Source organism: Neoarius graeffei, chromosome 17, assembly GCF_027579695.1.
Source record: "Neoarius graeffei isolate fNeoGra1 chromosome 17, fNeoGra1.pri, whole genome shotgun sequence".
Lineage (NCBI taxonomy): Eukaryota > Metazoa > Chordata > Actinopteri > Siluriformes > Ariidae > Neoarius > Neoarius graeffei.
Genome location: NC_083585.1, coordinates 47,082,274 through 47,102,871, shown reverse-complemented (window position 1 = coordinate 47,102,871; position 20,598 = coordinate 47,082,274). Strand labels below are relative to the sequence as shown.

Sequence of the window (20,598 nt, the reverse complement as noted above, 5' to 3'; positions counted from 1 at the left end):
CTCATTTCTTTTTTAACCAACGCAGTCAATCCTTTCTGCATGCCAACCATGGCTGTCCACTTAGCTTGTCAAACTGCAGGTCGAATTTGTTCATAGCCAAAACAACTTGCTCAAACAAATCCTCACCTTCGGTAGTGCTATGCATGGCTTGCAAAGACAGCATTTCCTCCCGCGTGTCAAATTCAGCTGTAATCCCACGCACAAAAATGGCGAGTTGGGTGGTATTCGTGATGTCTGTTGTCTCGTCACAGGCTAAAGAGAAAAACTGAAAATCCCTCACGGTATCCTTCAGTGTTTTCTCAATGTCTTGTGCCATGTCAGTAATCCGATCGGAGACGGTTCTTTGAGACAAACTGACACTTTGGAAAAGTTTCACTTTGTCCGGTGCGAGCAGTTCCACGGCAGCGACAAGGCACTCTTTCACAAACTCCCCTTCTGAATGTGGTTTCAGTTTCTTAGCGATTAGCTCACTTACCACAAAACTAGCTTGCGTAACATTGCCTTGGTTACCTTGAGGTCTTGTGAATGTTGCTTGTTGGGCGCCCAAACTCCACCGAAGAGCATTAATTTTATCCACACGCACTTGTCCTTTCAGCTCGTCCAGCTTGGCGTGTTTGGTGCTGTAATGACGCTCCAGATTAGCCTTTTTCATCACTGCAAGTGCTTCCCCACAAACTAAGCAAACTGGCTTGCCTTTTATTTCTATGAAAAAATAATCGTTTGTCCCTTTTTCCTGAAAAGCATGACATTCCGCATCTACCTTTCTCTTCTTCATACTTGCCATGGTGTGTTTTGGTGAAATCGTTAAACAGTCTGTCTGTGCCTGCTAAATGACATGACGTGACCACACATGATCACGATCTGCTCGTGTGGGGTTTAGGACCCTGACCTTGGCCCGGAAAGACAACTACCCACCTATTTTATTAATTGCAGTCTCATTTTTCTGATTTAATTCATATATATATAAAAATTTTTTTGTGTGTGTGAGTAATTATGAAATCATATTGCGGGCCGGATCAAATGGTCTCGCGGGCCATATATGGCCTGCAGGCCGGACGTTCCCCACCCCTGTGCTACAGGAATCCAACAGAGCATACTTCTCCTGTTTTCTGCATAGGCAAGACAGCTATCCTCTGTGCACTGTACTGTATTCAGACTAAGCCAGTTACTGCTGTTCTGCTCTGGTGCTGCACGAGCAGCAGTTTATAAAGATGTGGTAGATGGCTTCACTTGTCTCAAAGTAAGCACTTGTTAGCCTTCAGCCTCCCAGGTGGGGAGCTGTCATGTGATACAGGAGACACAGATAGTAGATGTAAATTGGCTACGACTAAACTGAAGGATAAAAATGATAAAATAGACCAAAAGAATCAATTGAAAGCCTCAATAAATCATGAAGCAAAGCTTTGCTTTTTCAAATTTTTTTTGTGAACGCGCTGAATAATGACTTTGTGTAGGCTGTAAATGTGATCAGTGGTGATGATTTGGAAAAAAGCCAATCTGACTCTCTCTCTCTCTCTCTTTCTCAGTGAACAAGCACAAGCCATGGATCGAGACATCATATCGTGGTGTAATCACAGAGAACACAGACGTGGTTCTGCTCGACCCCCCGCTGGTGGCGCTGGACAAGGACGCACCTGTCCCTTATGCAGGTGAGACTGTGTGTGTGTGAGAGACAGAGGTGAAGTCAGAGTGACTGCTTGGAATGACTTCTAGTGTCATATCAATTTCTGCTGTCAGTGGAAGGCATCATGCACAAGAAACACACACTGTCCCTGAGGAACCTGTTTCAGGGAACTTGTCAGGTGGCATCTTCTCAGTGCTCAGGTTCACCTCCTGTTTCTTGATACGAGTTCAGCTCTACAGTGTCCAGCTGCCTTGCTGTGTACATGCATACTGACCAATCAGCCAAAAAAAAAGAAAGAAAAACCCAAACAATAAACGCTCAAGATTGCTGCCAAGTCTGTCTGAAAATGTGTGTGTGTATTTGCAGATAATAAAGCTTTATTGTTCTTTTCCTGGGCAAATCTCATGGCATTTTTATATGCATTTATTATCTGCTTCCATTTCCCTTACAATGTGTGCTGAGCATTATCAAAACTAAACTGCACACTCTTGCCGTCTCGAAGCAGTCCATGTCCATTAATCATCAAGAAGATAAAAACCTTCAGAACCAAGTTATTGTGATTTTATCATGTTTTCTGGTGGTACAGTTGACACTGTTTTCTGACCTTAAATATTCACATTGCTAACAAATTTAGCTTGGCACTGTGAGTAAGCTTAAAAGAAAGTGGTGAAAGACTCTGATTAGAACTACATTTCTTCATTTGGCAAATGCTTCTTATCGAAAAATGCATCCAAGTGAGGCAGATTCCAATTTAAGCATAGTAGCCCATAATCATCACATTCTGTGTAAATTGTGCTGTACGGCCCCAGGCCTTGACTTTAGATTTTATAGCAAAACAACTGTTCCATTTATTACAATTCCCAATCTATCTTCTTCTTATCCTAGTGATAATCACTACAAACAATACAGATGGAAATGGTTCCCTAAATACCCCTTAGCTGTGTCTGCTTGTTGGTTCAGATTCACAAACACCAGTCAGTTCTAAAGGGCCTCTGCATGCTCTTGCGACAAGGCTTTCGCAGATAGCTTTTCGCAGACAGTTGTAATTTATCGTTGAGCGGGGAGTAATAGGCGTGCGCGATGTTATTCACCGCCACAACGCAAGGGGGCGCGAAGTCGCGAAATCACTAGGAGTAGTTGGTGGGTGTGGTTAGTGGAGTGTTTATCCTCCGGTTACTTATAATGACTAGAACTGGAGTCGTATAGATGTACGTACTTCCTCACTTCCTCGATCAACCGCTCTTCGTGCTGCTCCATCTTCGCTCGTGTTTTTAAAAATGGCGGTCGTGAAAACAAACCAAACCGGGAAAGTAGGGAAGCGGAAGTGCGTGTACAGCGGATGTAAGTGGACCAATCAGAGCCCTCTTGTCTGCGACGCTGTCTGCGAGGCTTCTGCGGTGGTCACAATTTTTGGGAGGTGCGCGCAGAGCGTCTGCGAAGGTGGGGGGCTACGCAGACGCCATCTGCGACACCATCTGCGAGGACTGCGTTGTCAGCTTAAATTGGCCTCAAGTCTTGTGCTGCATTCGTGGTGACTTGGAAGTGGTATTTTGCAAGCTGTAATGCCGCCATTTACCGCCAGGATGTTCGATGGACAAAGTGGGGGGAAAAAAAACAAAACACAAAAGCGGGTCTTTTGGTTTGCTTTGTGAGAGCATCTAAAGCTTATAAAAAGTTACTTCTACAGTTACAGTTACTGTGAGTTGGCCTAGTTGTTAGCGTGTCCACCAAGCTTGTAGTACTCGAGTCCAGGACTCAGACTCGAGTCCGACTTGTGCCCTAATTTTAAGGACTCATGACTCGACTTGGACTTGAGCACTGATGACTCGGACTCAGACTTGTGCATCAACTGCATTAGGACCCGTAAATTAGAGGCGAGGACTCTGATTTTTTTTCTTTATTTTTTGTAACATGCCATAATAATTTGGCATAAGATATTTATATCTAGATTAATTTTGTACTAATTTCGTGCAAGAGTGTCACACCTGCATATCTTGGTGCATGCATCAGATAGACTCTCGGGTGTGTTCCGGACAGCGGATCTCGCGCGTGCGCCATGACTCGCACCTGCACAGGATTAAGGCGTGATCAGCGCGCCTGTATAAAAATTGTGAAAACACACTTACTTTGCAAAGTACTGAGTTGTGTTGCTGACACATTACCAAGCCTTATTTCCTTGTTTGATTTCCTGATCCCTGATTTCCTGTTTCTCGTCTTTGATTCTGCCGAGTCTACGATAGCCTGTTTGTGCCTCACTCGACCTATTGCCTGTTTCACCGTTTTATGATTTTGCCTGCCATTGTGGATTGTTTACCATCTTCACTCGTATTAATGAACACACCTTCTGCACTTACATCCGTCTCCCAACCATCTCTGACAGAATACTTCACACTCCCTGACAAAGAGAAGCACATTCACCTGTTCATACGTCAGGAACAAACTAATGTTAATGGCACTAAAACAGACACCGTCATATGGTGCAGTTAGAGTCTTGTTCTCGGACTTGACTCGGATCAACAGTGGACTCAACTCGGACTTGACTCAATTTTTTTTTAATGACTTGGACTTGACTCAGACTTGAACACTGGGGACTTGAGACTGGACCCGGACTCGAGGTTTAGTGACTCAACTACAACACTGGTGTCCACCTCTCGACTGGGAGTTCTACTCATGGCTGGGTCATACCAAAGACCATCAAAAAAATGGTACCTACTGCCATCTGGTGAGGCATGCTGCAATACAGATGTGAGTGGGGAGTCAAACTCTCATGGTTACCAGAGGACTAGCCCCCCACTGTACCCCTAGTTATATAATAGGCGAGATTCTGAAGGCTACTGAAACAGTAGCCGGTGCCGCCCGATGTGGCATGAGAAGGACTTTGATTTCATTTTTTACAGTTACAGGTCTGAGTGGCTATTGATTCTGTTCTAGTCTAATGAACTTATAGTGAAATATTCATGCAGCATTTTGGAATGAAACTGCACTACAGCAACAACTGTGGACAACAGACTGTAGCATTAGCAACAAACTAGCCAGCAGACAATAGCGAGTAGCATTAGAATTAAGCTAAGCAGTTAACATTAGTACTAATGAATCCTAACACAAATAGGACATGAATGAATGAATTTATTTTATTTTCGAACATGCATAAAAAAATGTATGTAACTATTTGTACATACAAAAGAAAGACAATGAGAAAGTGACAAAAAAAGAATAAATAAAATAACATAAAGAGCTAAGACATTACAATACACCGCACATTGTTCGAAAAAGGAGTGGGAAGAAGTACAATACTTTTTTAATTTCCCACCCCTCTTTAACTACCCCGAAATCCAAACTACATTAATACACCTATAAAAATATATACCATATATACACTTCTCAAATATCTATATAAATATATAATTACAAAAATAAATATCTACTACATACCTATCCCTGTAAATATGAAGATATAAACTATCCCCATAAATATCTGTGAAGATACTCAGTCATCCAGGTACATAGTAATCTGTGGTTGGTAGAAGAGAGCAACTGGACTTGCTTGAAAAGTCTTGAAGACGTTTCGCCTCTCGTCCGAAAGGCATCCTCAGTTCTGTCTGTCTAATAGGGAGTATCAAGTATTTATCCTCTCATGGATCATCATAGAATCCGAATCAGAATGCTGATGGCTGCATTGTAGGTGGCTGATAGATGTCATAGACACCCACCTCTGTTCAGTGATGGTCGTTCCAGATTGACAAAAATGAACGATCCTCTCTGGCTAAGATGTCTGCCAGTTTTCTGGAAGTCCTCTCATACTCCCGCACCAGTCGAAGGGAACTCATCCCAAAGTGCGTAGAAACATATCTGTGAAGACACTCAGTCATCCAGGTACATATCCCCATAAATAAATATATACCATATATACCATATACTAAATTAGTTCTAATATAACCATCAACCGGCGGCACGGTGGTGTAGTGGTTAGCGCTGTCGCCTCACAACAAGAAGGTCCTGGGTTCGAGCCCCGGGGCCAGCGAGGGCCTTTCTGTGTGGAGTTTGCATGTTCTCCCCGTGTCCGCGTGGGTTTCCTCTGGGTGCTCCGGTTTCCCCCACAGTCCAAAGACATGCAGGTTAGGTTAACTGGTGACTCTAAATTGACCGTAGGTGTGAATGTGAGTGTGAATGGTTGTCTGTGTCTGTGTCAGCACTGTGATGACCTGGCGACTTGTCCAGGGTGTACCCCGCCTTTCGCCCGTAGTCAGCTGGGATAGGCTCCAGCTTGCCTGCGACCCTGTAGAAGGATAAAGCGGCTTGAGATAATGAGATGAGATGAGATATCCATCAACCCTATTCTATTTATCCCTCATCATCCTCCGTTGACATACTTCCTCTTCTATATACTTGTTTAAAAATATTTTTTGTACCTTTTTTTAAACAGATTTATATTTGCACTTTGTTTTATTTCTGTCTCCAGTCTGTTCCATAAAGTCACCCCACAGCTCGATACGCACATGCTTTTCATATTTGTTCGAACCTTTGGTTTTTTAAAATTTAGGTCTCCCCTTAGATTATATCCCCCCTCTCTCTCACTAAACATTCCTTGTATATTTTTTGGCAATAGATTATTTCTCGCTTTGTACATTATTTGTGCTGTTCTGAATTTGACCAGATCCATAAATTTCAACGTGTGATTTTATGAATAGTGAGTTTGTGTGATCTCTGTATCCTGTTTTGTTTATTGTCCTTATTGCTCTTTTCTGTATTGTACATATCGGCTGCAGAGTGGTTTTGTAGGTGTTTCCCCAGACTTCGACACAGTAAGTCAGATATGGCAAAAATAATGAGTAATATAGAGTATGCAAAGATTTGCAATGACTTAAAATGGTGTTCCATGTTCATTAGAGAAACTGAGCTTACACAGCATGCATACATCTAAAAGTGCAATGATACAAAGTACTTGTGAGTTCATTATGTGAAAGACCAAAGAATAGTACTTGTTCATGCAAGTGCTAATAAAAAAGATAATTTCAAATTTCAGTGGGGATCTAAATAATGCATAAAATAAAGAGGTTATGAAGCCCAAGATGTAAAGTAGTATTTAGATGTCTTTTGTCCCAAATATATAAACACACAGCCTGTACAAAATTACTGCGGTGGATTTCCCAAAAGCTTCTTAACTCTAAAAGCGTCTTAACTAGGAGAGAGAGTGTTCATTGTGCTGCTCGCTTGACCATTTAACGATGATCTTTGTGCTGTGAAGCTTTTGGGAAACCCACCCCTGATATGATGGATTTGGACAGGACTAAAATCCCAGAGATACAGTTCTCCGGCACTGATCACGTTACCTTTCTTTGCCATGTAAAATGAGTCTAATGTGAGTAGGCCTAAATACAAAAAACAAGCAAAAAAGTACAAACTTAACCTAGACAGTGTCTGCAAAGGGAGAATTTAGACTCTAGTCAAAGGAATAGAGACCCAGAGCTAGTCAAGATGAGAGGGAAGCTCATTTCACCACTGGGAAGCTTTACAAGCAAATGCTTAGGTACATTCAGATCTCAGCAAATGTCATGCCTGACACACTAAAGCAGGTGTATAGTTTCGAATCAAGGCATATAGTTTAGAGCATAGCCCTTTGAGGCCTGTAATGCCAGGACATGGATTTGACGCATGATTCGATCACTGAACCTTTTGATTTAGTCTGTAGGAAAAACAAGGGTGGACTAAGAACTGACCCCTGGGGACCAACTTGAGAAAGGTTGTGAGGTGACATTGAGAAATACAGTATGAGGGTGGAGGTTTCTGCTGGTTTTCTTTCTTCTTTTTTTTTTGTAGTGTCTGTAAGGAGGACAGTTCCTGTGGAATTCCCAGCTTTGTATCCAGACTGGCCGCCATCCAGGAGGTCATTTACTTTAAAACAGAATGATGTAAAAATGCCACATTCCAGATGATTTGGACAGTAATAAACAGAGGGGTATAGGTCTGTTCATAGCAAAATTAGCGCAGTTAATAGTCAGCTGCCCAAGTAAAGATGATGTAAAGTTGTAAAGTATGTAAAGTTATGTAAAGACTCGTTGGAGATTGTTACAACAGAAAAAGACAAGTAGAGAAGCAGTGCAGTACTTAGCAAGATCTGTAGGCAAGTTAGATTTTCTCCACTTCCCCCACAAACAAGAATGAGTTGCTCTTTCAGACCAAGGAATGTCAGACAGCCAAAGGCTGAAAGATACTGGTTTAGTTGGCTTGTAGGTGAGAGGGCAGAGTGAGTCCAGAGATCTGGAGAGAACTTTGCAGTGGGTAGATGTGGCTGTTTTGGTAGGCAATTTTAAACAATCAGTCTTTGTTGGTAGAAATGAGAGTACAGTTAAAAAAAAAAATGAATGAAGAAGATACTGACCCAGATAGCACACCTACATCGGTCCATTGTCAGCTGCACTGACAGTCCATCAGCGGTATGACCAGTGGGCCTTTGTCTGGCCAACATCGGCAAGCCGATAAAGGGGGGAAAATGATGCAGATATTCACTTTAATTGCTCTCATATTTTTATTCTAAAGATTATTCAATTATAACAACAGCAGGGTAGTATTGTAACTTTTTATTTTCAGAATCTGCACAAACAGATCGGTGCCTAGAACCCTGCTGTGCGTAACGGTAAATTACGTGGCACCAAACGACCGGAAATGACTATGGCTATTATAATTATGAGATCTCATTACTCTTGCATGTCTTGCCACCCGCGAGCCGCTGGTGGTCCAATAATGGACCACCAGACGTGTTTGCCGTTCACGGTCACTAGCGGGCTGCCGAATATGTGCTATCTGGGGAGATGTAAAGTATATTCTGAAGCTAACTATGATTATGTTGGATCAGGGATTGATGTTGAATACCAGAGGGAAAGAAAAGTACACAAAGAAATGGCCGAATATATGAAGCAGAGTTGCTGGGATACTGGATACAGAGTTCTTTGTCAAGATCATATCAAGGATGTTGCCTGTTCTGAGGGTTGGGGGCTTCAGTAAGTCAGGTTGAAGGATCTGAGATGGTGGATGCAGTTGGTTTGGAGATTAAAGTCTCCAAGCAGGACCAGAGGAGTACCCTCCTCTGGAAAGAAAGAGCAAAGCTTGCCAAGGTGGACAATAGACTCCAATGATATGACGTTTACAAGGTTTAGAGATAGCAACAGAATGGCATCAAACAAAGAGATATGAAATTCAGGAAGAGAGGAGAAAAGAACAAAGGAGCAAAGAAAGGAAAGAGGAGAACCCTGTAGGGAGTGCAACAGGTGCAGATGTGTTCTCTGGGTTGATCAAAGTATCTGTGAGTGCCAAGACATGACGGGATAAGCCAGGAACCTACGCAGTGATAAAGCCAGCTTTGAGAATAGCTTACTGGCACTACCAGAGATCTCAAATAACTTAAAGTGCCACAGCAGCAGAGCTACAATAGGCAGATTAACTGGGTGACTTCACATCTGCATATAAAGCACCATTGGGAAGGAGCAGAAGTGAGGACAGGCATGCAACAGAAGCACATAGCTAACAGATGTGAAAAATAAATAGACCAGAAAGAACAGACAAACAAGGAAAATGCTGTGCTATACTTCAAGATTTTCCTTTTCCTGCTGAAAGACCGTGCTTTGTCTGACCAGATGCCAAAACACAGGCCAAGCTAGTCAAACTGGTAGACCATCTTTACCAGCAGTAAGTATTGGCAGACAGGAAATTAATGCTACATATAACCCCAAATCAGAAAAGGTGGGGACGGTATGGAAAATACAAATTTAAAAAAAAAACACAGTTATTTCTAAATATACTTTGACTTGTATTTCATTGCACACAGTATGAACTCAAGATATTTCATGTTTTGTCTGGTCAACTTAATTTAATTTGTTAATATGCATCCATTCCTGAGTTTCAGGCCTGCAACACATCCCATAAAAATTTGGGACACAGCAATGTAGGGCTAGTAATGAGGTAAAACAATTAAATAACGATGGGGTATGAAACAAGTGATGTCAGCAGGTGAGTGTAATCATGATTTGGTACAAAAGTATCCAGGAAAGGCCAGTGATGGGCCGTAGATCTCTAGTTTGTTAACACATGCATGAGAAAATAATTGAAATCTTTAAAAGCAATGTTCATCAAAGAAAGATACAAAGGGATTTGGACATTTCACCCTCAGCAGTACATACAGTAATATCATTAAAAGAGTCAAGGAATCTGGAGGAATTTTGGTGCAAAAAGAGTAAGAGCGCAAGCCAAAGCTGAATACCCATGATCTTTGATCTCTCAAACAGCACTGCATCAAGAACCGTCATTCATCTAGAGCTGATATAACCACATGGGCTCGGGATTAATTTGAATGAATGAATGAATGAATGAATGAACCCTTTATTGTCATTAGTCACAAATACCAGCGAAATTGGCCATCAACCCGTCCATACATATACACATACATACAATTGACAGAGGGGGAGTAGACAGGACAGGAAGACAGGGATGAAAAGAAAAAATACAGAGTAACATGAGGGGAGGGGAGGAAAAAAAGCAACCCCCACACTATGCTCCTGTGGGGAGTACAGTGTGGGAACATTAAAAAAACACCTCAGCACATAAGCACAAAATAACACAGTACTTTACAACATGAAAACTCGGGACTTGATGGGGGAGGGGGGGCGGTCAGGGGAGGGGCTGGGGGGGAGGGTTAGAGGTAGAGGTAACCCAGCGCAAGCAAGCTGTTCCTGCAGCCATGACGGTGCTGGTCGTGCACCCGCTTGTCACACTGGGGGTAAAAAGCGGCGACTATGGGAAGTGGGGTGAGGAATGCAAGAGCGTCTCACTGCAGTGATCTTCAGTGGGAGTTGTTGTTCCAGCAACGGCCTTGGCCGAGGCCAGTGCTGTCTGAGGGAACGGAAAGCAGATAAGATTGGGATTGTTTGGTCTTGGGGCGAGTAGACGCATTCTTTTACACGACTACTCTGTTTGTCCATTCTGGTCTCCGAATCAATCCATTTTCCTTTGCGAAGCCAAAAGCTTCTCCATGATGTTATCCATGTTGCGGTTCAAGTTCTAAATAGCCACAGTCTGAGTGCCGACAGCTCTGCCCACCGCTTCAGTCATGTCAAGCAGCTTTATGGGGCTTTGGACAGCTGTCACCGTTTTCTGATTTCCTCGATAAACCAGGGCAATGCCTAATCCAATCAGCAAAAGTCATGTAATCATGGTTCCGAATAGGTAGATGTCTTCAATGTCCTCCACAGAAAGAACCGCCAGGCACACAACCCGCCACTTCTCCCACCCGTCCATCGTGTAGCCAGCTGCGAACGTTCCAGCAGGACAGGCCGGTTCCCCCGAACCCAGGCTTCTTGTCGATTGTGTCAATTTCATGAAGAGACCAGTTTATCAATTCCATGATTTTTAGTTTGGAGAGCAGTGCGGAGAGAGTCTCTCAAAAGTATAGACAATAGACAGACGAGACAAGAGGAGCAAAGCAGGGAAGATAAGGGAGAGGAGAGGCAGAGAAATGCGACCGCCTTCCGTGAGAGCACGGAGAGAACTTTGGCAAACCTTTGTCAAGCTCTACAGTACAGAGTTACATCCACAAATGCCAGTTAAAACTGTGCAATAAGGAAACCTGATGTTAACTGTTTCTGTTGACTTCTCTGGGTTCTGAGGCATCTGGGATGGAAAATCACATAGTGGAAACGTATTATGGTCAGACAAATCAGTATTCCAGGTCTCTTTGTAAGAAATTGACACTGAAAAAGTTAAATGCTGACACCTTTCTGTTTTAGCTAGCATTAACTTTTTCAGCAGTTTGTGCTACAGTAGCCCTTCTGTAGGATTGGACCACATGGGCTTGCCTTTGTGCCCCATGCAAATCAGTGAGCCTTCGATATCCATAACCCTGTCGCCAATTCACCGGTTGTCCTTCCTTGGACCACTTTGGGTAGGTACCGTACTAACCACTGTATACCAGGAACACCCCACAAGATGTGCCATTTGGGAGATGATCAGACCCAGTCATCTCGCCATCACAATTTGGCCCTTGTCAAAGTCTCTCAGATCCTTACACTTGCCCATTTTTCCTACTTCCAACACATCAACTTCAAGAACTGAATTTTCTCTTGCTGCCTAATACAACCCCGATTCCAAAAAAGTTGGGACAAAATACAAATTGTAAATAAAAATGGAATGCAATAATTTACAAATTTCAAAAACTGATATTGTTTTCACAATAGAACAAAGACAACCTATCAAATGTCGAAAGTGAGACATTTTGAAATTCCATGCCAAATATTGGCTCATTTGAAATTTCATGACAGCAACACATCTCAAAAAAGTTGGGACAGAGGCAATAAGAGGCTGTAAAAGTTAAAAGTACAAAAAAGGAACAGCTGGAGAAACAAATTGCAACTCATTAGGTCAATTGGCAATAGGTCATTAACATGACTGGGTATAAAAAGAGCATCTTGGAGTGGCAGCGACTCTCAGAAGTAAAGATGGGGAGAGGATCACCAATCCCCCTAATTCTGCGCCGACAAATAGTGGAGCAATATCAGAAAGGAGTTCGACAGTGTAAAATTGCAAAGAGTTTGAACATATCATCATCTACAGTGCATAATATCATCAAAAGATTCAGAGAATCTGGAAGAATCTCTGTGCGTCAGAGTCAAGAAAACCATACTGGGTGCCCGTATGGGGCAACTTTTTGGAATCGGGGTTGTACCTATAATGTAATATGATCCATTAACTGCAGAAAAGAAAAGGGAAAAAACCACACACACACAGCAGCTTCACTTTACATATAGCCTTGCCTTTGTAAAATGTGTCTCTGCTGGTGTTGGTCATATTCTTAAAAAGGAATAAAATCTAGAGCCCTTACAGTATGGGTTCCTCAATTATCTTATTACTGTGTTGGAGGAGGTTATATTTTTTACCTCTTGTTTGTTTGTTTGTCTGTTCCCAACGTAACTCAAGAGCTAGTGAACAGATTTGGATGAACTTTTGAGGAAAGGTGGGCCATGGGCCAAGGAACAATTGATTTAGATTTTGATGCAACTCCAGATATGTTTGTGGATCCAGGATTTTTTCATCTGTTCCCAACATAACTCAAAAAGTAGTGAATGGATTTGGATGAAATTTGGTGTACAGCTTTAGTGTTATCCTAGCTTCAAGTGATTTGATTTTGATAATATGTGGCTTGATGAAGGTACAGTATGTACTCTACCACTTGCCCTTCTAGTTACAGAAACTGTTTTCCTATCAAAGAGGGGTCATGTTAGAAACCTTCTGGACATTAATAATTTAAGTTCTTGAAGAACTTAAATTATTAAGTGTTAGAATGTTATGTTATGTTATGTTATGTTATGTTATGTTATGTTATGTTATGTTATGTTATGTTATGTTATGGTATGTTATGTTAGAAACCTTCTGGACATTAATAATTTAAGTTCTTGAAGAGTTCTTTTTGTGTACCATTGTACATAAAAGAAAAAAATCTAGTTTTCAAAAGCACTATGCATAAAAAATAAGACTGCATTTATTGAGCCTCTCACAAATGTTTTCTCCCTCTAACTGTCAACTCAGTTAGCCATAACCCTATGTTTCATTTTTCTTTTGATAAAGGGCTGCTTAAAAAAGAACCATCACCACAAGGCAGTTTCCCATCTGTAGACGATATACTGTTTTGCTTGCATGCTGCAGCAGCGCCTGAATTTAATTTCATCACACGGTTAAACACATGCAGTTTGTCCTCAGTTGCAAAGAACAGAGAAAATTACAAAGAATGCAGGGGAGTAACATCTCATAGCCTTCTAAACAATTTTCTTCACTACTGTATTACAGTACAATTTCAATCAAGGTATAATTCAAGAATATTTTCTCCACACTGCCCCAAATCTGGCATTTCTTGTTTGCACATATTACCATTTTAGTATTTTAGATCCATCATTTCAGGAGGCAAAAAGTCATGGCCTTTGCTGTAGACTTCCTTTCTAAATTAGTATCTATTTTGTTCATCTAGCCATAGGCCAGGCCGGATGAGCTTATGCAATCCGTTGTCCATCCACAATTTACAAAAATCGCTACTAATCCTATAGGATTGATTGGATTTTGATCAAACTCACATGTAATGTTCCCCAGGTGGGTGTGCATAAAAGTTGTCAAGATGGTGGTGCCACCGGTCATATTTACGATTTTATGGGCGTCTGAAATTTTTGGGTGACTCGTCACATTAAACGCTACTTTTCGTAAACTGCTGGAATGTTTCACTGAAAATCACCCAGAAGACTATAAAAACATATTCTAACAAGAATTCTTCACCAGGTGGTGCCGCCTATCATGAATGAGGCTACAGAGGGGTCACGTGCAATTTCACGAAAATCCCTACTCCTCCCACAGGACTGATCAGATTTCAAACTCACACACAACAGTGGCCAGTATGAGCTACAGCCTCATTGAGGATATTTTATTGTAGTTGTTTTCTAAAACTGGTCAGTTGCAGGGGTGGTATGTTCTTTACACCTTTTAATTGCCCATTAGCAACTAGTCTCCCACCTATCTCAGCTGGTGGCTAATTAGGTTAATTACATAGGAAATTAGTTGTGAATTATTTCTTTGAGAAAATTACCTTAATTCTGGGGTGTCCATAGTCTGGTTTCAGGGCCAAATGCGGCCCACGGACAGATGACAGATGTGAGCCGATGGTTTCTCTCTTAGAATATATGATAAGTAACCTGCTGGCTAACACATTGCAAATCTCATTCCACTTGACAATGGCAGCAGACTAGCTAAAATGCAATAACCTTTTTCCTTTGACTACACTTGCAAATGAATTAAACTGTAGAATGATATTTAATCATAGCTACAGACAAAAAAAAATGCTAAGTTAACAGTGAGAAGAGGATATTTCTCAAAGAAAGAGCTGGAAAGCACCAAGTATGGAAAATCTTTCCTGAATTCTTGAAAGTGTCCTTAACTAAAGTAGATTTGAAACCAAGTATTTAAAAAAAGGACAATTTAATTTCTGATTGTTGGTTTATCCAATTACTTTTGGTCCCTGAAATAGGCAGAGTCCACATATAAAAAGTGCTGTGATGCCTATAATGTTCACTCAATTTGGATGTACACTACCGTTCAAAAGTTTGGGGTCACTTTGAAATGTCCTTATTTTTGAAAGAAAAGCACTGTTCTTTTCAATGAAGATCACTTTACACTAATCAGAAATACACTCTATACATTGCTAATGTGGTAAATGACTATTCTAGCTGCAAATGTCTGGTTTTTGGTGCAATATCTCCATAGGTGTATAGAGGCCCATTTCCAGCAACTATCACTCCAGTGTTCTAATGGTACAATGTGTTTGCTCATTGCCTCAGAAGGCTAATGGATGATTAGAAAACCCTTGTACAATCATGTTAGCACAGCTGAAAACAGTTTAGCTCTTTAGAGAAGCTATAAAACTGACCTTCCTTTGAGCAGATTGAGTTTCTGGAGCATCACATTTGTGGGGTCGATTAAATGCTCAAAATGGCCAGAAAAATGTCTTGACTATATTTTCTATTTATTTTACAACTTATGGCGGTAAATAAAAGTGTGACTTTTCATGGAAAACACAAAATTGTCTGGGTGACCCCAAACTTTTGAACGGCAGTGTAAATACCCACAAAGTTGAAAGTCTGCACTTTGAGCTCCAATCCATTATTCTATTTCAACTCCATTATTTATGAATATACACCAATAAGCCATAACATGATGACCACTGACAGGTGAAGTGAAGAACATTATCTCATTACAATGGCACCTGTTAAGGGGTGGGATATACAACCCCGATTCCAAAAAAGTTGGGATAAAGTACAAATTGTAAATAAAAACGGAATGCAATGATGTGGAAGTTTCAAAATTCCATATTTTATTCAGAATAGAACACAGATGACATATCAAATGTTTAAACTGAGAAAATGTATCATTTAAAGAGAAAAATTAGGGGATTTTAAATTTCATGACAACACCACATCTCAAAAAAGTTGGGACAAGGCCATGTTTACCACTGTGAGACATCCCCTTTTCTCTTTACAACAGTCTGTAAACGTCTGGGGACTGAGGAGACAAGTTGCTCAAGTTTAGGGATAGGAATGTTAACCCATTCTTGTCTAATGTAGGATTCTAGTTGCTCAACTGTCTTAGGTCTTTTTTGTCGTATCTTCCGTTTTATGATGCGCCAAATGTTTTCTATGGGTGAAAGATCTGGACTGCAGGCTGGCCAGTTCAGTACCCGGACCCTTCTTCTATGCAGCCATGATGCTGTAATTGATGCAGTATGTGGTTTGGCATTGTCATGTTGGAAAATGCAAGGTCTTCCCTGAAAGAGACGTCGTCTGGATGGGAGCATATGTTGCTCTAGAACCTGGATATACCTTTCAGCATTGATGGTGTCTTTCCAGATGTGTAAGCTGCCCATGCCACACGCACTAATGCAACCCCATACCATCAGAGATGCAGGCTTCTGAACTGAGCGCTGATAACAACTTGGGTCGTCCTTCTCCTCTTTAGTCCGAATGACACGGCGTCCCTGATTTCCATAAAGAACTTCACATTTTGATTCGTCTGACCACAGAACAGTTTTCCATTTTTCCACAGTCCATTTTAAATGAGCCTTGGCCCAGAGAAGACGTCTGCGCTTCTGGATCATGTTTAGATACAGCTTCTTCTTTGAACTATAGAGTTTTAGCTGGCGCAGCGGATGGCACGGTGAATTGTGTTCACAGATAATGTTCTCTGGAAATATTCTTGTGATTTCCAATACAGAAGCATGCCTGTATGTGGTGCAGTGCCATCTAAGGGCCTGAAGATCACGGGCACCCAGTATGGTTTTCCGGCCTTGACCCTTACGCACAGAGATTCTTCCAGATTCTCTGAATCTTTTGATGATATTATGCACTGTAGATGATGATATGTTCAAACTCTTGGCAATTTTACACTGTCAAACTCCTTTCTGATATTGCTCCACTATTTGTCGGTGCAGAATTAGGGGGATTGGTGATCCTCTTCCCATCTTTACTTCTGAGAGCCGCTGCCACTCCAAGATGCTCTTTTTATACCCAGTCATGTTAATGACCTATTGCCAATTGACCTAATGAGTTGCAATTTGGTCCTCCAGCTGTTCCTTTTTTGTACCTTTAACTTTTCCAGCCTCTTATTGCCCCTGTCCCAACTTTTTTGAGATGTGTTGCTGTCATGAAATTTAAAATGAGCCAATATTTGGCATGAAATTTCAAAATGTCTCACTTTCGACATTTGATATGTTGTCTATGTTCTATTGTGAATACAATATCAGTTTTTGAGATTTGTAAGTTATTGCATTCCGTTTTTATTTACAATTTGTACTTTGTCCCAACTTTTTTGGAATAGGGGTTGTACTTAGCAGACACTCTTATCCAGAGCAACATATAACATACCCAGAGCAGCCTGGGGGTTAAGTGCCTTGCTCAAGGGCACTTCAGCCCTTCCTGCTGGTCCAGGCACTCAAACCTGCAACCTTTTGGTCCCAAAGCTGCTTCTGTCACCATTAAGCCATGGCTTCCCCATATACGCATACATCAAATGTGACACAAGAAATGACAGTCTATTCTTAATTAAGAAGCACTTAAGATTATACTTGAATCCTTCTCGAATGATTAAAAAAAGGCCTGAAGGTTAAACTTCATCTCATCTCATTATCTCTCGCCGCTTTATCCTGTTCTACAGGGTTGCAGGCAAGCTGGAGCCTATCCCAGCTGACTACGGGCGAAAGGCGGGGTTCACCCTGGACAAGTCACTAGGTCATCACAGGGCTGACACATAGACACAGACAACCATTCACACTCACATCCACACCTACGGTCAATTTAGAGTCACCAGTTAACCTAACCTGCATGTCTTTGGACTGTGGGGGAAACCGGAGCACCCGGAGGAAACCCACGCGGACACGGGGAGAACATGCAAACTCCGCACAGAAAGGCCCTCGCCGGCCATGGGGCTCGAACCCGGACCTTCTTGCTGTGAGGCGACAGCGCTAACCACTACACCACCGTGCTGCCCTCACCTCCTTAGTGTGTTGCATATTTCTCGGTGCAGTGAGTGCTTCTGGTGCGTGTTCATTTTACTCTGTTTGTCTGCCTTTGTTTTGGTCCTGATCATGCCTCCAGCACTATCCTGTCATTGGTCTTCGACCTAATGTGCGCTCCTGTTCCAAATTTAACTCGTAATTAGTTTGTCTGTTTATAGACAAACTGTTGTGTAATTGCTGTCCTTGCAATGTCTTGGTGTACATTTGTGTTATGAGCCAAGCCTTAGGCTGTTTCTCGATGTCAAGGAAGGATCCTTTAATGGTTGCAATTCAAGGATACCACGACATTGAATCCCGCCGAAGAACTGCTGTGATGTCTCGGATCTTTCGAATTCTAACAAGGACCGCGTCCTTCATTCAGAGAATTTTTCAAGGATGCCAGAGTGTATACTTGGCATTCTTAAATCGCCCACAATCATATGAAAAAAAAGGGTGCGAAACGAGACAAAGGTATTGCCAGTGGCGCAATATGCATTTCAATGTAAGTACTTTTGTTCAGTAATTTTGTTGTCAAAGTAAATTTGTTTATCATTTCCATTTTGAAATAATAGCACAGAATCAAAGGCCTTTTCAATAGGACACACACTTGCACATTCGTCAAACTCTTCCATTATGTGTTCTCCAAGTGCTAGGAAGGAGTATTGCCTAGCTACTGTTTCAACCCAACTTGGAAAGGGGTTAGTTTCCTTTGTACCCTGTGCTTTGTTTCTTGTGTTACAGTGGGGCTTGAGAGTTTGTGATCCCTTTAGAATTTTCTATATTTCTGCAGAAATATGACCTAAAACATCAGATTTTCATACAAGTCCAAAAAGTAGATAAAGAGAACCACATTAAACAAATGAAACAAAAATATTGGTCATGTATTTATTGAGGAAAATGATCCAATATTACATATCTGTGAGTGGCAAAAGTATGTGAACCTTTGCTTTCAGTATCTGCTGTGACCCCCTTGTGCAGCAATAACTGCAACTAAACGTTTCCGGTAACTGTTGATCAGTCCTGCACACCGGCTTGGAGGAATTTTAGCCCGTTCCTCCATACAGAACAGCTTCAACTCTGGGATGTTGGTGGGTGTCCTCACATGAATTGCTCGCTTCAGGTTCTTCCACAACATTTCGATTGGATTAAGGTCAGGACTTTGACTTGGCCATTCCAAAACATTAACTTTATTCTTCTTTAACCATTCTTTGGTAGAACTTAGGGTCGTTGTCTTGCTGCATGATTCACCTTCTCTTGAGATTCAGTTCATGGACAGATGTCCTTCTATTTTCCTTTAGAATCCGCTGGTATAATTCAGAATTCATTGTTCCATCAATGATGGCAAGCCATCCTGGCCCAGATGCAGCAAAACAGGCTCAAACCATGATACTACCACCACCATGTTTCACAGATGGGATAAGGTTCTTATGCTGGAATGCAGTGTTTGCCTTTCTCCAAATATAACGTTTCTCATTGAAACCAAAAAGTTCTATATTGGTCTCATCCATCCACGAAACATTTTTCCAATAGCCTTCTGGCTTGTCCACGTGATCTTTAGCAAACTGCAGATGAGCAGCAATGTTCTTTTTGGAGAGCAGTGGCTTTCTCCTTGCAACCCTGCCATGCACACCATTGTTGTTCAGTCTTCTCCTGATGGTGGACTCATGAACATTAACATTAGCCAATGTGAGAGAGGCCCTCAGTTGCCTAGAAGTTACCCTGGAGTCCTTTGTGACCTCGCTGACTATTACACGCCTTGCTCTTGGAGTGATCTTTGTTGATCAACCACTCCTGGGGAAAGTAACAATGGTCTTGAATTTCCTCCATTTGTACACAGTCCGTCTGACTGTGGATTGGTGGAGTCCAAACTCTTTAGAGATGGTTTTGTAACCTTTTCCAGCCTGATGAGCATCAATCATGCTTTTTCTGAGGTCCTCAGAAATCTCCTTTGTTCGTGCCATGATACACTTCCACAAACATGTGTTGTGAAGATCAGACTCTTTAAATAAAACAGGGTGCCCACTCACACCTGATTGTCATCCCATTGATTGAAAACACCTGACTCTAATTTCACCTTCGAATTAATTGCTAATCCTAGAGGTTCACATACTTTTGCCACTCACAGATATGTAATAGTGGATCATTTTCCTCAATAAATAAATGACCAAGTATAATATTTTTGTCTCATTTGTTTAACTGGGTTCTCTTTATCTACTTTTAGGACTTGTGTGAAAACCTGATGATGTTTTAGGTCATATTTATGCAGAAATATAGAAAATTCTAAATGGTTCACAAACTTTCAAGCACCACTGTACTTCCTGGTTTTGACCATTGCTTGTTTTCGTATTTCATGATTATGGGTTACCCTGGTTTACTGTTGTCTGCCTACAGTCTCTTGCAAAAGTATTCATCCTCTTGGTGTTTGTCCTGTTTTGTTGCCTTACAAGCTGGAATTAAAATGGATTTTTAGGGGGTTAGCACCATTTGATTTACACAACATTTACACAAGTTGATTTACACACCACATTAAAGGTGAAAATTGTTGTTTTATTGTGACACAAACGATAATTAAGATGAAAAAACAGAAATCTGGAGTGTGCATAGATATTCACCCCCTTTCGTATGAAACCCCTAAATAAGAGCTGGTCCAACCAATTCACTTCATAAGTCACATAATTTGTTGATTAAGATCCACCTATGTGCAATCAAAGTGTCACATGATCTGTCACATGATGTTTGCATAAATCAACCTGTTCTGGAAGGACCCTGACTCTGCAACACCACTAAGCAAGCAACATGAAAACCAAGAAACACTCCAAACAGGTCAGAGACAAAGTTGTGGAGAAGTATAGATCAGGGTTGGGTTATAAAAAATATCCCAAACTTTGAATATCCCATGGAGCAC

General features: G+C 41.4%; 1 protein-coding gene across 1 annotated transcript in view; it reads left to right on the top strand.

Moving 5' to 3' along the window:
* Nucleotides 1-1,519: 1,519 nt before the first annotated feature.
* Nucleotides 1,520-20,598, top strand: part of clstn2b (calsyntenin 2b) — a gene marked incomplete at its 5' end in the record, with an annotated part of 375,601 nt that continues 356,522 nt past the window's right edge. Inside the window, one exon of the mRNA XM_060897678.1 lies at nucleotides 1,520-1,649. Coding sequence (XP_060753661.1) covers nucleotides 1,520-1,649 — 130 coding nt within the window. The remainder of the gene's footprint in view (nucleotides 1,650-20,598) is intronic.